Below are 16,921 nucleotides of genomic sequence, written 5' to 3'. Positions count from 1 at the left end.
AGAAGACCAGGCTAGAAAATTAGACATCTGAATTTCAGTTGGCTCCTATTTTGTCAATTAGTCCTCGCTGACCGAAATCGGAATGTTGCTCGCGTTGTCGAATGTCGCTTCGGTCTACAATAATTTCCGAGCTCCCCGAAGGCGCTACACGGCTTCCACGCTAATGTACATCCGAAACTCCTAAGCACTTTTCCACATGGTGGTGTCTTGGCCTTGCCCAATGTTACATTGGGCCTTCCTCCTTCTACTGAAGTGATAAGCTAGCGGGCGGGGCTCAGTCTAATGCCACGCGCGGAGTCTGCCGCTCGATCCAGAGGGTGGAAGAACCTCTGAAAATTGCCAGGGAGTATTGAGATTCATAACTGCTTATGGGTCATTTCTAGTCTCCTCAAGCTCTTCGGCGTGTTCGTTGACATTGGTATGTTGCCTGATTCTATAACTTGGGGTTTTCAAAACTGACGCCCATTCAGATATACCGATCCAAACCCACAAAATGAGATCGCTGTTCCAGCTCCTGATTGGAGTCTGTCTCCTTCACAGTGTTTTCAGTTGCCCTCAGCCAAATGTTCACTATCGCCCGATTCAAAGCCATGGAGACTCGAATATCGACAAACGCGGGTTCCCTCGCGAGGACAGGGGCAGAGCGACGTGGCCTGAGGCAAAGATCACTTACTGTTTCGATACAACAGACGGCGGTCTGGCGAAGAGATATCTCAAGCCGCTGATTCCCAAGGCATTTGACTTGTGGAAAGCTGCTGGGCTCAGTAACCAATTCAAAATGGAGCAGGGCAAAGACGCATACTGCAATATAGCCAACCGCCTTGACTATCTCCTGATCAAATACAATTCAAATGGTGACCTCGTTACCACACCAGGCTACAGTGCAATTGGTCGTTTCGGGTCTACCACCAATCTCGACCCTTCGGATTCGATCGGGTGTGGCAACGCTGTGGCCAACATTGCCCACGAGCTTGGGCATGCATGGGGATTACTTCACGAACATCAACGAACCGGGCTGTGGACAAGTGAGTATGGCGGTAACGGTGCAACAAACATGTTTACATTTCTGTGCGAGAACATGGCCGATTATGAAGAGATCGAAGCACAACGACAAGCGGAGGGTAAATCTATGAATCTCCCATGTCGCTATGAGAATATCGCACTTGCTGCGGGGTTTTCCGCGTATAATCTACTTCCCGATCGATCTGGTCACGACATGGGCCCTGCTAGCGAGGTTGATTGGGACTCAATTATGATTTATGGCTCTATTGCGGGCTCAAAGACGGTGAATGGACAACGATTGAATACCCTGGTGAAAGCTAGTGATGGCTCGACATTCGGCTACAATCAGGTTCCAAGTGAAGGAGATATCCAAGCGATGTACTGGCTCTATGACCGAGTGTTGACCAAGCCCTTGAAAAGTACACCTGTGCCATTTTGGAAAAGTGCGAGCAAGTGGAAAGGGATATTCAATCACAAGAACCAAAACGATAATTGTTCATAGATCGTCACGGTGCTACGAACAATTGCACGCCGTCATAGCATTATACAGAGACCCCTAAAGTAATATCTCGCTTAGGAGAACCTATAACTTAGTTCAAGCTTTCAGAAATTGCAAGGCCGCGTTGAGAACTAAAGCGGCGACGGCTCTAGGCCCTTACGCTTGGGCCTCCTACGTTAGCGTGGTGTACTAATTTAGCCCGTTCGGGACCCACTGAGCCATTTTATATTGTATAGAATCTATTCTTCGTAGCGCTTAAGGGGAAACTGACCCTGAACTTACTATGTCTCTCAATAAGCCGCTAGTCAAATAGCCCCATCCTTTCATTTCCGTGGGTCGCCGCCATCGGGGTTGAACCAGGTTCCGTGATGCTAACGCCCACCAGCGGAGGCGGTGCCACCTGAATATTTTTTTCATCCGATTCCACGCGATAAAGAAATATTTCTGTCAACTTTGCTTGAGATTCGGATCATAATTGCTGTCAAGTTGGAGGCTCATTGGAATTTAATACCTTTCTCTAACCCAGTGAACTTAGCCGCCGATTGCCATAATGAAGGTCCTCTATTTTTTCATCGCTTTGTTCGAATTATGCCAAGCAGAAACTGTTACGTTGAATGTTGAATCCACAGTGAACGATTATACTTGCAGCTCGACGAAGCCTTGCACTCTTGGGTGTTGCTCCAAGACGTATGTATTTCAGTCAATGCCCCTCTCATCCTATTTCTAATACATTTATTTCATCGACAGTGGAGTTTGTGGCCTCGGTAGGCATGTCCCAGAAAGCGCAATACACATATCTGATGTTATATCTAGGGCCTGACTTCTGTTCCACGGACGTCTGCATCTCAAGCTGCGATTACAAAAGCGAATGTGATCCAGGATGGGGTATCCAGTGGTCTAATGCCTCTACCTGTCCACTCAACGTTTGCTGTAGTGAGTTTGGGTTCTGCGGTATGTGTTCAACAATGTAGGAACTTGGTCCCTTCTATCACTTATGGAAACATGTAGGAACAACCTCCGAGTTCTGTGGCTCCAAGCAAGTGTCTTCCCCTTCATGCAGCGGTACCTCATCAGACGCTCGAACGGTCGGCTACTACGAGGGATGGAATTTGGAGCATAAGTGTGACAGTATGGAAACTAGTGTCAAATTGTCGAAGCTTTATTAACAACCGGATATAGCGATGAAGCCGTCCCAGATCCCTCTCGGATACTACACGCATATCAACTTTGCATTTGCTTATATTGACCCGGATTCATTTCAGATGTCTCCCATGTCCTCTGATGTTGCTGCTCTCTATCAAGATGTCACATCTCTCAAACAGCAACAACCTGATCTAGAGGTTTGGATCTCGGTAGGTGGATGGTCATTTAACGATGACGACCAACCTACTGCAACAACCTTCTCCGATCTGGCAGCCTCTGAGTCGGCTCAGAAAGAGTTTTTCGCTTCCCTCATTACATTTCTTGTCATTAACGGGTTTGACGGAGTTGATATTGATTGGTATCTTGTCTATCCTAGTCCCCAAGAAAGCCAAATCCAGTGCTGATCTTTTCAGGGAATACCCTGCTGCCACCGACCGCAGTGGAAAGGCTGCTGACTACCAAAATTACCCGATATTCCTCCAGAATCTGCGAAAAGCTCTGGACGGAACAGGAAACAAATTCGGTTTATCCATTACCATTGTGAGTTAATACGAGACTTTTCCCAGCTCAATGACTAATTCTGAAGCCTTCGTCATACTGGTACATGCAACATTTCGATATTGTTACCATCGATCCTGTTGTTGATTGGTTCAACATCATGACCTACGATCTTCATGGTACATGGGATGGCAATGACCCTTATATTGGCAAGATCGCCCTAGCCCACACCAATCTTACCGAGATTGAAGAGAGTCTGGAGTTGTTATGGAGGAATAACATCTATCCCACAAGAGTTAACATGGGCCTCGGATTCTACGGTAGAAGTCTGTGGACTCCTGAAATATAATCCAATATATCATTCAATCTGATCCGCTGACTTATTTCAGGCTTCACCATGTCTGATCCAAACTGCCTATCGGCAGGTTGCCCGTTCTCTAGTGGCGGTAAAGAAGGTCCCTGTACCGCATCATCGGGCATTCTGTCAGACGCTGAAATTCGTGATATTATCGCCGATGGCGCGAAGGTCACTCTGGACACTGCAGCAGCCGTCAAAATTGTGACCTGGGACAATGACCAATGGGTTTCCTATGATGATGCAGAAACAATGAAAACGAAAATCGACTTTGCTAATCAGCATTGTTTGGGAGGGTTTGTGTCCACCGACATCTAAATTTGCCAAAATTTTGATCAGCTAATGCGCGTACAGAACGATGATCTGGGCCATTGACCAAGACAATACTAATGGTACCAGTATCGATTTTTTGGGGTCTGACTTGAGTCGAGCCAAAAGTGATACCTACCCTCCCGACGCCAACAGTACACTTGGTGCGGATTATGGATGGAGTTAGGAGGCGGCAAAGAAATAAAATCCGTTTATTTGTTAGTGCGGAATTGCAATTCAGCTCCAATAAAGCCTCAACTAAGCCATCCTCGTATACTTCTCCGTGACCCGCCGCGCATGCCAACAGGAACGATGTAACATTGTCAATCCGCTTGCACCCGAGCCAACCAGACCCAAGCAAAGGATAACATGTCTCCTGATTGCCAAGATGGCCAAGACAAAGCTAAACTAGTTTGTCTACTAATGCAAGCTAAGCATCGGCTACTTCGTCGTCCCTGAATATTTATCGGCACCACCGACAAAAGATGTTCCACGAACCAATAGATTTGCGTTGTGGAGCTAAAAGTGGACCCAGGTCCCTTGAGGCATTTTATCTTTTGGGGTCGGACGGCAAACGATGTTTCACAAATCAATAGATTTCTGTTGTGGAACTAAAAGTGGCCTCTTGTCTCTTTCGAGGGGACGGCGGACCCCTAGTGGCGAGCTCAAGATCAAAAACGGTCCTAGCAAGCTTCGGTTGTGTGATTTTGAGCGCCACTCACTGTGCCCTGCTACGCTAACATACACAATTCGGAAATTACAGGACCTCCTAATAGGGGCATTATCGAGGACGAATAATGTGCTGTCTCCGACATCGGTTGATCTCGGTGGAGGTGAAAGGTTCTTCGGTTAGACCATGTGAGCGCAAACTACTCCAGCAATCCGAGACTGATTTTGACCCATAAAACACCACCAGAGCTCAAGGGGATCAGTAACAACCTGGCCAAGATGAAAGCCGGTCTCTCTCTCGTCTTGATAGCTGGCGCAGGTCTTGTTCAAGCACACGGCCAAGGTCACGGCTTTCTTCATCGGCGTGCGCAAACAATAACGAGTGCTGAAGCACTATCAAGTCCAGACAAACCAACTCTGACCGGAACCATTAGCAACTGTAACCAATGGTATGATGTGGTCCAGGGGGACTCTTGCTGGGCCATCACACAAGATTTTGGAATCACTCAAGATCAGTTTGAAGCTTGGAACCCGGCCGTAGGTAGCTCTTGCGTGGTCGAAATTGGCGTTTCATACTGTGTGGGAGTCGGCTCAGTCGTGTCGACAACAACGCCTTCCATTTCGACCACGACCATCAAGTCGAGTGACCCAGTGTCAAGCATAACATCTTCAATCACGGGCACGGGCACAATCACATCAAACGCCACATCTACGACGCCCTATTCTACCCTTTCTTACAACACAACGACCAATCCAGTCACTATAACTGACTCGACTTGGCCGCCGACCCAGACACAGTCAGGGCAGCCTAGCTACTGTAAGAAAGCTGGGAAAAGATAACTTACTCTCGACTGACTATGACCTAAGGTAACAATTGGTACCAAGCCAAGAATGGAGATACTTGCGAGACTATCACCTTCAGATATTCTACATGGATGGACAGGAGTGACTTGTGAGCTTTTCAAACGATATAAAGATGCCAAGGCAATCTAACTGAAAGATCGCAGCCTTGATTGGAATCCAGCGGTGGGTGAGAACTGTACTAGCATATTCTACGGTTATTGGTACTGCGTCGGAATCAAGCCGCAAACTTCGATCGGATACAACGAGACGGCCACATCACTATGGTACCCTACGTGGTCATATACGGCCCCAGCCGCCATGGATACAAATTTCTCTCCTACACCTGCACAAGATGGCCTCGCAAGCGATTGCCAAGACTACTATATTACAGATGAGGTAAGCCTTCGAATGATTGTTCGGGTTCCAGCTGACAGAATATAGGGTGATACCTGTGCGAGCATCGCCGCCTCTCAAGGCTTTCTTACCGAAGATCAGTTTATTCAGTGGAATCCTGCTGTTGGAACCAATTGCTCCAACATCCAGACAGGATATTACTATTGTATCTGGAACGGAACATCTCTGCCCTTGCCATCAACCACAAATGCATTGCCGTCTCCCGTGCAGGCGGGCATTACATCGAGTTGCACTGCGTGGTATCAAGCTAGTGACGGAGATAACTGTGATCTTATCCCTGAGGAGTTCGGTACTTTTTCAAAACCCGAATTTCTCAACTGGAACCCTGCCGTGAAGTCTGATTGCTCTGGACTTGTGATGGGAGATTACTACTGTATCGCGGTGCCAGGAACCCCCACGACTCGAACTGCATCGGCACCCAGCTTGCCTACGCCAACAACGCCGGCTGATACTATTTCGACTTGCTTAGACTACTGGCTGGTGGGAACGTACGTAAAGCCTCATTGTTGAAATGACAAAACTAATGAAGATAGAAACGATAATTGCACGACAATCGCTGAGGCAAATGGAATCTCAGTTGCGACTCTGGTGACTTGGAACCCTTCCCTGGAGTCGAACTGCAGTGGATTGAGCTCCAACACATATATTTGTGTTGGAATCCCCAGCAATGCTACCAGCACATCGACGACTTCTGTTACAACCACCACTGGAGCAGGTACTTCCAGTACGACATCTTCCGCCACAACAACCGCAACCACTACATCCGGGGCAGCAACACCCTCGCCTATCCAGGTATGTGAATGAACATCTTGAGTATCGAGTACTACAGAATGTTGACACAAACAGACGGGCATGACAAGTGACTGTATTCGGTTTTACAAAGTCGAGACAAACGATGGCTGTTATGATATTGCCCAAGATGCAGGGATAGCGCTCAGTGACTTCTACAGCTGGAATCCTGCTTTGAACGGCGATTGCTCTGGTCTTCAGGCAAACGTGTATGTCTGCATCGGAAAGACAGGATACGCGACCACCATCACCACCGGTACACCTGTTCCTGTCACGCCAACCCCAACCCAGGTAAGATTTAGACTGATGCCCCACGCAATATGGTGCAAATGGTGGCTAATAAGAATCTAGACCGGAATGGTGACCGGCTGTCTACGCTTTTACGATGTACATAGCGGAGAGGGCTGCGCTGATATAGCCTCTGAGGCAGGCATTGCCGAATCGTAAGTCCCTCACCACTAAACCCCAGATAGGACGATTGTTTCGGGGCTAATCCGAACGATACAGTGACTTCTATAGCTGGAACCCAGCTGTGAGCACGAACTGTGCCGGTCTCCAGGCCTTTGTGTTTGTATGTATTGGAACTAAGGGGCCTATTACGACAATAACCAGTGGGACCCCAGTGCCGGCGACGACTACCAGCTACTTTAGTACTTGATCTGGATATCAGTCAACTCTGTTCAAATTTGCAATCTCATATGAAGGTTAGGTTTCCAAAGGCTATCTCTAAAAAAGACAACCATTTCTTCCTATGTACTTGTCGTACCAATATGTCTCCGTGAGCTCCCATATACTCTGAGTCGCCGCTCTCTCTGTTAGTACAGGGTACCAATCAAAAGGAACGCAGAATTCTAGTCTTTTCCAGTCTCGATTTCTGGCAAGTCTCTCCCACGGTGCCACGATCTCATTTATTTTGCTGTTGCTCATGTTCTGCTTCACGTTTTCCCAAGCCGGCAATTTAATCGTCATGCGTAACGAGCGAACCTTACAGAAGCATTGCTCGAAAAGGTCGAAGATAGCGGGGTAGACTGTTGTCCAGATTTTGGCAAGTGGTGCCCCGTCCATGCCATGCCAAGACTCAAATGTGAGATCGACCGATTGAATGAGTTGTGTGCAAGTTGGTGATAGAAGTTTCGACATAATGAACGGAGAGGCGAGTCCTTCTCGGGGAACAAAGATATTTGTTCCATATAGGACTTGTAATGCTTCGTCGTAGCTGAAATTGAGTAGATTAGCTATGCTCAAGCTACCTCTAGTTAACGGAAAACTTACCCAATTTGACAACACCTTAGCCACTCTACGCCGCAAAGCTTTGTCCCAGGGGGCGCACTCGCTAATCGCTCGGTGCGGCATAAATCCGTCTCATCACCACGATCCATACACTTGTCCGCGCAGATGTCCCGGGCGAAAGAATCTCTATTTTGGCAGACGCCATGCCACCAATCCCAGCGCTTGCGTCCTCGTTTCGTCTTTGGCCGAAAAGGAGACTGGAACGTCCATGCATACTCGATGTGTACGCGTCGATTACCCATTAGCTCAATATAGATCATTCTTCTCACTTCCACAGGAAGCCGGAAGAACAAGCTCGTTTGCTGAGTGGCCCGTTGTCGAGTGCGAGATTTCAGGGCGTTTTGTTCTGGTGCTGGGATCGGTAGTTTCCATTCGTTGAACAGGTCCCCTTTAATTTCGCAAGTAGAATCTGAGATCCCGATTGCATTTGGCCAGAACACCAAGGGCCTGGGATGGTATTCTCGTTTGAACAGCTTGTCGAAAATCTTAGGCGCCATGCTTCTTGTGTACCCAAGTTGGGGCGGGGCAGGCGAGATCTTTAAATATGAGGGGGGGTGGTTAAACAGGAAAGGTGCGTGGCAGATAGCCAACCCCCCTCCCCATTTGACACTGATCTTAAATACCCGACTCATCTTACTAACATCCGTCATAATCATCTCAGGGGATGTGTTTATGATGGCCAACAGTGCTGCGGGGCGGGAGCTCCCCCGCATGCATACCGGTGGCCGATGCCGTTCGGGCCTGGCTCTGTTGTCCAAGAGCCGTCATGGGTCATCGTGGTGTTCAACTTTCCTGTGAAATCGATAAACCTCACTCCGGGGTCGATGACCGACATAACAGCCGGTTGCTTAGACGGAAAATCTTGGCAAAAGTGCCCGATCCAGTACTCCGTACAGTGCTTCCGGAAATCGGTGTCACAACCTACACTCTTTGTTTGTTTCTCGGATTCGAACTGCCAAGACACACTATTGCACATTGGGAGTTTTTCCGCACTATCCCTGTCCAAAGAATAGTATTATATTGGAAGACGCGCGCGGCGCGCGCATCGGCCCTAAAACGATGAGAGAAGAGGGTGGCAAGAGTGTAAAGCGTAAAGAAATAGATGAATTGGTGAGCTGTAAGTGAACATACATGCTAAACAAGATAGACCAATGATGAAAGTCACCGGCATGACTAATACCAGGACCGTGGAAGAAGTGTAAAAGTGCAAGCAAAATCAGATAGAACTTTTAAGAAAGTTTAAGAGATGTATTTCGATTGAGCAAGTTCGTCAGCATAGGATGTTTGTTCGCGGTCTCTGGGAACGTGTCTCCGGCGTAGGAGTCTGAGGTTGTGGTAAAGATTCAGTATCGTTGGGGTGTCTGGCCAGTATATTTAGGTTTCTTTGTCGTCGTCATCCAAAGTGGTACAGTAGTACCGTTATTCCTCGTAAAAACCTATAGAATCCTTGTGTAAATATACTAAACAAAGGGAGAATTGTATTCGTGCCCTCCCGTCGCTCCACACCTCATCTTCCGAATTTGTAGACCACTGCGGAACTAACCAAATTAGTAATATCTGGTCACGTGGAGACTCGGCTTGACACCTCGTGAGTCATTCCCTTTATTCTGCACCTCCCTTTTGTTTATTGACTAGGATACCTCGCTATAGCTACTTTGATCGAATATGCCGGTAGTATCAAGAGATGCGGTTTCCGTCCCTATTGAATTGATTCTATATATCGCTAGGTTTCTACAACCCGATGACATTATGAATCTTTTGCAAGCAGCGAAAGGCCTTGATCAACTTCTCACATTCCATCACCTTGCCATTAAAGGCGAGAATGGCGAAACACTTTTGCATCTTCTTGCAAGGGATGGAGATGAGAAACTAATGAAAATGTTTCTCGCTAAATGGGTGATATCCGCCCTCAGACATGATGATATTACACAATTATATCAGGCTACGACGTTCGGACAAATATCAAGCACGAGGTTCCTTGCCCGTACTAGTGTCAATCTTAATGAACTTGATCGCTATAAATCGACTCCTCTGCATTGGGCTGCTATGCAAGGGCATGACTCCATTGTGAAAATGCTACTCGACAGAGATGACATTAAGCCTGACTTAGAGAATAATGAAGGCCGAACGCCGCTGTCGTTCGCTGCCGAACATGGGCATATACGTGTGGTGGATTTGCTTCTACGACAAGATAATGCTAATCTTAACTCGAAAGATTATTACCATGGCACACCGCTATTATTTGCTGCCGAACATGGACATATATCAGTGGTGGAGCTACTGCTACAACAAGACAATATCGAGGCTGATGCGGAAGATTACGACCAAGACGCAGGGGGAAGATGGATACCCGAAGACTGTGGTCGTACACCGTTGTCATTCGCTGCTGGGAACGGACATCTTGCAGTGGTAAAGCTTTTAGTGCAGCGAGACGATGTTGACGCAGATTCAACTGATGATAGCCATCGCACGCCACTGTGGTGGGCAGCAAAGCATGGTCATCTAGCAGTGGTGGAGCTGCTAAGTCAACGGGATGATGTTGCAAAATATTCATACCATCCACTCCGCGATTCACCACTGTCAATAGCAGCTAGCTGTGACAAGTTAGCTGTGGTGGAGCTACTAGTGCAAAGGGAGGATGTTGAAGCTGATTTCAAAGACCAAGATGGTCGCACGCTTTTATCACGGGCAGCTGCGGGAGGACGCCAAGCTGTAGTGGAGCTGCTAGTGCAAAGAGAGGATGTTGAAGCTGATTCTAAAGACAAAGCTGGTCGCACGCCTTTATCATGGGCAGCTGCGGGAGGACACCAAGCAGTGGTGGAACTGCTGGTGCAAAGGGAGGATGTTGAAGCTGATTCTAAGGACCAAGATGGTCGAACGCCTTTATCATGGGCAGCTAAAGAAAGACACCAAGCTGTGGTGGAGCTGCTGGTGCAAAGGGAGGATGTTGAAGCTGATTCTAAAGACAAAGCTGGTCGCACGCCGTTATCATGGGCAGCTGCGGGAGGACACCAAGCAGTGGTGGAACTGCTGGTGCAAAGGCAGGATGTTGAAGCTGATTCTAAAGACAAAGATGGTCGCACGCCTTTATCATGGGCAGCTACGGAAGGATCATGGGCAGCTATGGAAAGACACCAAGCTGTGATGGAGCTGCTGGTGCAAAGGGAGGACGTTGAAGCTAAATATAGAGACAAATATGGTCGCACAAAGTTAGCATCTATAAGATTCTCACGGAAGTGGAAAAAACAAATAGTAGCGACAAAGCTACTATCTTCCTAGTCCGCATACTGATTCTGCTCGACGGTCTCTTATAGAAAACTGTGATTATAGCTCGGTGACCTCTAGTATTTAGCTGCTTTGGCCATTTGAGATATAGTGAGTGACCAGCTCTACATTATATCACGAATGAAATATAGCTTTAAAGTGGGTAAGGGTAGGTAGTCTCGGTGCCACACTGCGCAGATCCGTGGGCAGAGATGCCTACAGCCTAGAAGGTCGCATATATATGAGCTTTTCTATAAGTTGTAGTATTATAGGATATACTAACATCATAAAAAAAGGGTCTCTGCTCTTGAAAAAGCAATATCTGCGGCTAAACTAAGTATAAACTAGGTTGTTTCGGGATAGGGTTCGGGAATCTGGTTTCGACACCGGCTGTAGGAGACATTCGTGGCAGTATAAAACAGGGCGTCGCAGTAAACCGATGGGCAAGGAGCCGGACACGAAGCAATCATAGAAGGGCAACGTGCAGAAATATGCAGACGAAGCCCTAGAACCCTAGAGCCAAGAGCATCTAGTCCGAAGAAAGCGACAATAATACAGGAACGGAGCGACCAAGGGCGAATGGGAAGCGTGCGTGGCAGAACAGTCCATACGTAGTTTAGCCACCTCTTTTTGCAACGTCTCGCGCACACGTACAACCGCGTTGATTAGTTCCCTTTCTCTCACTCCGTTCGTTTCAGGGCATTTTCCAATAATACCATAAATGTACCAGACATGTTTGGCATGTATTAGCAGAATAGCTGACACCTGAGTGCCCCACGTTAGAATCGTCCTCTAGCGAAATTTTCCTCCCTTCTCTCCTACGATTTCCACTCCGCGGATCGGTCCGCTCGCGTCTATCGGATTTTGATAGATTTCTGCCTTGATTTATCTGTGCAGGCTTACACATGGCGCCTACCACAGTCCATGATTATTATGAAATTCTCGGGATTCCCCAGACTGCAGATTCAGCTACTATCAAGTTGACATACAAAAGATTGGCTTTGGTTAAGCATCCGGATCGTCGAAGGAATGAGCCTGATGCCACGGCTGAATTCCAACTAGTAAGCTTGACTACCAGCTTTCTAAGCGGTCGTTGTCACTGATATGGCTATGATCAGCTTCAGGAAGCGTACGAGCACCTTTATAATGTCGATAAGCGGCGAGATTACGACAGGATATATCAATCAATGATACGTCCCAGGGGAATTAAGAATCGAAGGATAGCAGAGCTAGGCAAACAGCATCGACAGCTCAAAGATAAGCGCAGGGGGGCAGAGATTTCATTAACCAACACAAACAAGGATCTGTTTAGACTATACGCAGAGAGAGACAGTCTCAAAGGAGAGAAAGAACGTCTGGTTAGGGATAAGGCTACCAAGGAGACATGGTGGCTATATATATGCTCCTTTATGCCAGGCAAGGCGGCAGAATTTGCACAACGGAGGCAACAACAAGAGTCAGTCATCGTGACCATGATTGGGAGGCAACGAACAAAGGAAAGGAGTATCGATCTCAAATTGGAGGATATTCGAACCCTAAAGGAAAGACTTCAGTCTATCTCATCTGCTGAGAGTAAGATTAAAGCAGAAATAGGAAAGATAGAAGAGGACTGGCTCGAAATGATATTGCGACGAGAGCAGGAAAGAACATTGGCAGAATTGAGAAAGAAGAGCGAACAAGCATACTGGGCTAGGCCATCAACCCAGGCACATTTCACGAGAGAAAATAGTCATTTCCATTAGTCAAGTGCTTGGGGGTTTTGATGTTTCCTTTGAGTTGTCTGTTGAAGTACTACAAAATGGTGCCACGAAGTGTTGTTTGGACGAAAACCCATGACTGACAGGCTTACTACTGGACAACAGTTGAGCAGGGTACATAAGGTACATAATGAAAGTAGTCTGAAAATAGGTGTGGTATTATACAAGAAATCGTACTTCATATAACAAGGAGACTGGCGTCACAGTACTCTTAGGTTGTGACCAACCTCAGTGACACCGTTTCCGGAAGCACTGTATCCTGGATGGGTGATGGCATTCTATCAGAAGTGAGATTATATGACTAGTATGGTACTTAAAAGTCCCTTTGGCATTTTTAGTCCAGCGGTCAGATCTCCGACACATTCATATGTGACCACCTTGTCAACGGGCTCGGTATGACCCTTTCAAACAGAGAACGAGACAGTACATCGAGCTCCTCACTAGGCCCTTCCCTTTCAATCTCCAGGCCAAGTGCCTGTCTCATGGTCTTGGCGAAGAATGTCTCCCAGCTATCCTCCGAAGCCACGAACTGGGTGAGGTTTCCTGCATAGATGGTTACGTGAAAACCGAAACTGCCAGTAGGCGATGCGTTTTTCTGGTGCAGCTTTGACGAAAGAGCGGCAAACTTTTGAGTGTCAGGCATATCGTCAATCACTTCTGGAAACTCCAGAGGAAGAAGTGCGTACCTGGAATCGTCCGGTAGGTGCCGCAAGCGAATTGGCCTTGGAAAAAATCCCGGCAGACCGTTGTGCATTGCGACTAGGGACAAAAATTCACCCCTGGTCATATTCATGACCCAGTTCTCTCGAAATGACCTTTATCAAGAAGGACCGTTCATCGTGGAGTTGTCCATGGAGTGAGAACGCAATTTCGAAATCCCACAGCTTTAAGTGAATCAACTAAGAACAATCAGTAGGCAGCTCAGACAGGTATAAATAAATACCTGGCCATAGTCGATTAACTTACCACCTGATGCATGCAAAGGCTTTCGAGGATCAATATCATGAGGCTTCGAGCTCATGGCGGCGGCTAGAGTCTCTCTGATAGCCTTGTCGACCAATTGGATGGTTTCCGGTGTCATCTCGACATGCTGCAGCTTTCTTGGCTAATGATGTCTGTCTTGTAGGCGAGGTGCTTTGGTCACCTGCCCCAACCTTGGGAGTTGCCTGGCAAAATCTACTCCTAGAAATGGTGTTGACAAATTTTGTTTCATGCCCTTTTTAGAACACAGAATTAATCAGGTCCTGGGAACAAAAGAGCTATTCAATTTTTTTTTAAAAAGAACAAATAATTAATGAAAAATATAACTTGGTGGGTGGTAGTAACTTTCCGAAACTATGGTATTGCTCCTGGGAGATCAACAGCCGCCCCTGTGAAAAATAAACCAGGTCTTCTTTACACCAGCAGCAAACGATGACGGTAAAATTCTAGTACAGACGATCTGAAATTTGAGAATTCATATGAATCCATACTATTAAAGTAATTCCACGCAATACTTGATCTAGACCGTAGTTCTGGCACGAGAAAGAATGTGACACGTTTCCCGCGATAGTGAGGCGTAGTAGCAGGGATGTCCTTGCTCCTCTGCAGAATTCGGGATGTTTCGTCATAGCAGACCGGGAATACCCCTGCCGATGATCTCAGTTCTGACCAAGACACGTCAAGCCGAGGCCTGGGAAGCCGTACCATCCCTGGAAACAGGCGTCTTACCCTGATCCTGCAAAATCTAGACTTATTCATGAGTCGCTTGGAAACGGATAAAGTATATGCCTCTATGCATGCTGCTGGCATGAGATTGAGTATTATTAATTAAGACAATCTGTTTCAGAAACAAAAACAGACAGGAGGGGCAAGGATAGAAAGGATGGTATCGAGGCATCAGTCGTAAATTGTAGTGAAAGAGCGTGGTAAGACACATCAAGAGAATATTATAAAGTTGTTTCCAAAAAGGCCCAGTCACGGCGAGCGGCCGTCCTTCATTTCCTTCATTTCCACCCAAGGCTGCGCGTTCTTATCGTGGATGATATTACGAGGCATGCGCTCATCCGACAAGCGGGACTCGGCCTCCGACGCAGCAATTGTCTCGGCATCCTTGGCCGACGAGATGGAGATTGTAGTAGTGATGAGAGGAGGCGGGTAGTTGGGAGGCGGGAAGCCCGGTGACTGGTCGCCGACTGCCGTCGTGCTGTACGGCTGCTTGGAGTTGTAGCCGTAGTTGTAGTTGTAGCGCTGCTGGCTTCGGGTAGCGTGCGATCTGATGAATTTGGAAGTGAAGGGACGGAAGAGAGGCCACACGGGTGGAATGGACATGGTGATGAGCACGAGCCATTCTTCGACTTCTCCCCATAGGAAAAGGGTCCCAACGCCGTCTACGGGAGGGATCGTTAGTGTCAAGTCATTGCAAATGAGTAAAGGACGCAGTCTTACATGAAGAATCCTCGGAGAGAATGTAGCTGGCGGCCCATGTGCGGACGATAGCGGCCACGCCAGCGAAGACACCGCATCCCATCAGGAAACTCAGACCCCATTTAAGTTTGGGATCGATGCGAAGGGGCAGAAGCATGTGAATGGGAACGATGGCAAGATAGAAATCCGAGATGGCCGCAATGGCTCCGACAAAGTAAGTATAATAAACGCTCTTTCGGTGATCGCATTGCGCCTGGCGCGCAGGATCCCAGAGAGCATCGACGGGGCTGCACTGGAACCAGACCAAGAGGAGCTGGGGAATATTCAGGACGATGTTCAAGACGGCGATGGCGACGAGACTGCGGCGAATCTTGGGGTCTGATGGAATTGATCATCAGTATGCGTTTGGGATGGAAACCGGTTTTAAGAGTCTGGACTTACTGCCTTGCCCGTTCATTTCAATCAAGAAAGCCGCTACCGCCACTTTACCGGTGGGAATGGCGAGGTTGAAGAAAAAGACAGTGATCCACGTGAAGAGAAGGAAGTTGTGCAGTTCGCCAACTTTCATAATGACGGTGATATGGTTTCCCAGGCCGTGGAGAACGGAGAGAAAGCCGAAGACTTGTGTAAGCATCGTAAATAACTATTCAATGTCAGTATACATGTCGGATTGCATCTCGTGCAATGACCTACCCAAGCAAGGAGTGACAATAACAAGGCGGTCGTGCCGAACTTGTTCACGCGTAGCCGAACGTAGACCCGTAGGATCATGAACGTGGTGGCGACGAGACCCAGGGCAATACCCAGGCGAAAGTCCGCCGGGCCACGCCCGCCATATGCGGGGAATTTCTCTTCGAGCGACATTATAAAAAGAGTGACGAGGGACTGAAATCAGCACCCATTTTCAAAAGGCGCCAAAAACTCCAGTGGCGTGGGGACGGGGCCTTTATGTTCGCGTATGGAGATCGCGCCTAAAGAGCGGAGGAGCCCGTCAGAGTACATGAGTCGCACGATTGCATTGCCAACATGGACGGTGGAGACGGAGGGACGTGCAGGAGCAACAGGCTTGCTTGCTAAAGAACAATATAGTAGATCCAGTGGAGAAACTAGCGAAAAAGACGGGCTGACGATGCCGGACGTCCGTCAATTGGTTCGCTCATGGATTGACCCAAAATTCCAGCCGACGTCAACCAGACAAAGTCCAAATACAGACGTCGGTGTTGGCTGGACCCTTGACCCAACCCACCTTGCAACCAAGGCCGCGTCAACCCCTTGTTCGTTGACTCTCAACACTGGTTCCGAGGCGGGGATCCCATCACCATCCCACCATCCCACCATCCTATGAGCCCACGAAATAAGCCGAGCAGGTGTTGAGACTACGTAAACCTTGTCTCCGGAGCCCGTCGTATCACCACGATCGGACAATTCGGCACTCCGGCTGGCCAACTCTGTCCCGCGGATCTGTGGGGTCAATGCATCGGCAAAGCGTGCGTTCCCCTGGATCTTGCAGCACTCAGTCCCGGGATTGGTTACCGTCCATGTCAATCAATCGCCTCCTGGCGGGCCCCTGCAGCGAGCCTGTCCGATTGGGCGCGGCACCGTGTTTTGCGCCCGAAGAAATTCTCGATACTTTCGATACTTTCGATAGTAAGGCCACGCAGGAGAACCAAACAATAAGAAACC

The 16,921-nt window shown here is 48.0% G+C and overlaps 7 protein-coding genes across 7 annotated transcripts; 4 read left to right on the top strand and 3 right to left on the bottom strand.

The window, feature by feature from the left end:
- Positions 1-778: 778 nt before the first annotated feature.
- Positions 779-1,504, top strand: N7498_008867 (uncharacterized protein; the record flags this gene model as incomplete). Its single annotated transcript, XM_058455929.1, has 1 exon — positions 779-1,504. One exon carries the CDS (start codon positions 779-781, stop codon positions 1,502-1,504), a length of 726 nt encoding a protein of 241 aa, XP_058305917.1.
- A 767-nt stretch (positions 1,505-2,271) lies between these two features.
- N7498_008866 (chitinase) lies at positions 2,272-3,993 on the top strand (the record flags this gene model as incomplete). Its single annotated transcript, XM_058455928.1, has 7 exons — positions 2,272-2,452; positions 2,510-2,629; positions 2,681-3,002; positions 3,058-3,184; positions 3,231-3,468; positions 3,532-3,793; positions 3,852-3,993. 7 exons carry the CDS (start codon positions 2,272-2,274, stop codon positions 3,991-3,993), a joined length of 1,392 nt encoding a protein of 463 aa, XP_058305916.1.
- Positions 3,994-4,754: 761 nt separating this feature from the next.
- On the top strand, positions 4,755-7,179 carry N7498_008865 (LysM peptidoglycan-binding domain-containing protein; the record flags this gene model as incomplete). Its single annotated transcript, XM_058455927.1, has 8 exons — positions 4,755-5,292; positions 5,343-5,427; positions 5,483-5,714; positions 5,760-6,220; positions 6,266-6,524; positions 6,579-6,812; positions 6,873-6,964; positions 7,029-7,179. 8 exons carry the CDS (start codon positions 4,755-4,757, stop codon positions 7,177-7,179), a joined length of 2,052 nt encoding a protein of 683 aa, XP_058305915.1.
- Positions 7,180-7,247: 68 nt separating this feature from the next.
- Positions 7,248-8,586, bottom strand: N7498_008864 (uncharacterized protein; the record flags this gene model as incomplete). Its single annotated transcript, XM_058455926.1, has 3 exons — positions 7,248-7,737; positions 7,794-8,447; positions 8,531-8,586. 3 exons carry the CDS (start codon positions 8,584-8,586, stop codon positions 7,248-7,250), a joined length of 1,200 nt encoding a protein of 399 aa, XP_058305914.1.
- Positions 8,587-9,476: 890 nt separating this feature from the next.
- Positions 9,477-11,090, top strand: N7498_008863 (ankyrin repeat domain-containing protein; the record flags this gene model as incomplete). The annotated part of the gene is made up of 1 exon (XM_058455925.1): positions 9,477-11,090. One exon carries the CDS (start codon positions 9,477-9,479, stop codon positions 11,088-11,090), a length of 1,614 nt encoding a protein of 537 aa, XP_058305913.1.
- Positions 11,091-13,178: 2,088 nt separating this feature from the next.
- Positions 13,179-13,913, bottom strand: N7498_008862 (uncharacterized protein; the record flags this gene model as incomplete). Its single annotated transcript, XM_058455924.1, has 3 exons — positions 13,179-13,518; positions 13,610-13,731; positions 13,776-13,913. 3 exons carry the CDS (start codon positions 13,911-13,913, stop codon positions 13,179-13,181), a joined length of 600 nt encoding a protein of 199 aa, XP_058305912.1.
- Positions 13,914-14,788: 875 nt separating this feature from the next.
- Positions 14,789-16,102, bottom strand: N7498_008861 (uncharacterized protein; the record flags this gene model as incomplete). The annotated part of the gene is made up of 4 exons (XM_058455923.1): positions 14,789-15,201; positions 15,260-15,616; positions 15,680-15,881; positions 15,932-16,102. The coding sequence occupies 4 exons, from the start codon at positions 16,100-16,102 to the stop codon at positions 14,789-14,791; spliced, it is 1,143 nt and encodes a 380-aa protein (XP_058305911.1).
- Between the last annotated feature and the right edge of the window lie 819 nt (positions 16,103-16,921).

Source organism: Penicillium cinerascens (assembly GCF_028974065.1).
Source record: "Penicillium cinerascens strain IBT 15544 chromosome Unknown scaffold_4_segment0_segment0, whole genome shotgun sequence".
Taxonomy (NCBI): domain Eukaryota; kingdom Fungi; phylum Ascomycota; class Eurotiomycetes; order Eurotiales; family Aspergillaceae; genus Penicillium; species Penicillium cinerascens.
Note: the sequence above shows the minus strand (reverse complement) of the source record. Positions and strands in the feature narration are given on the sequence as shown.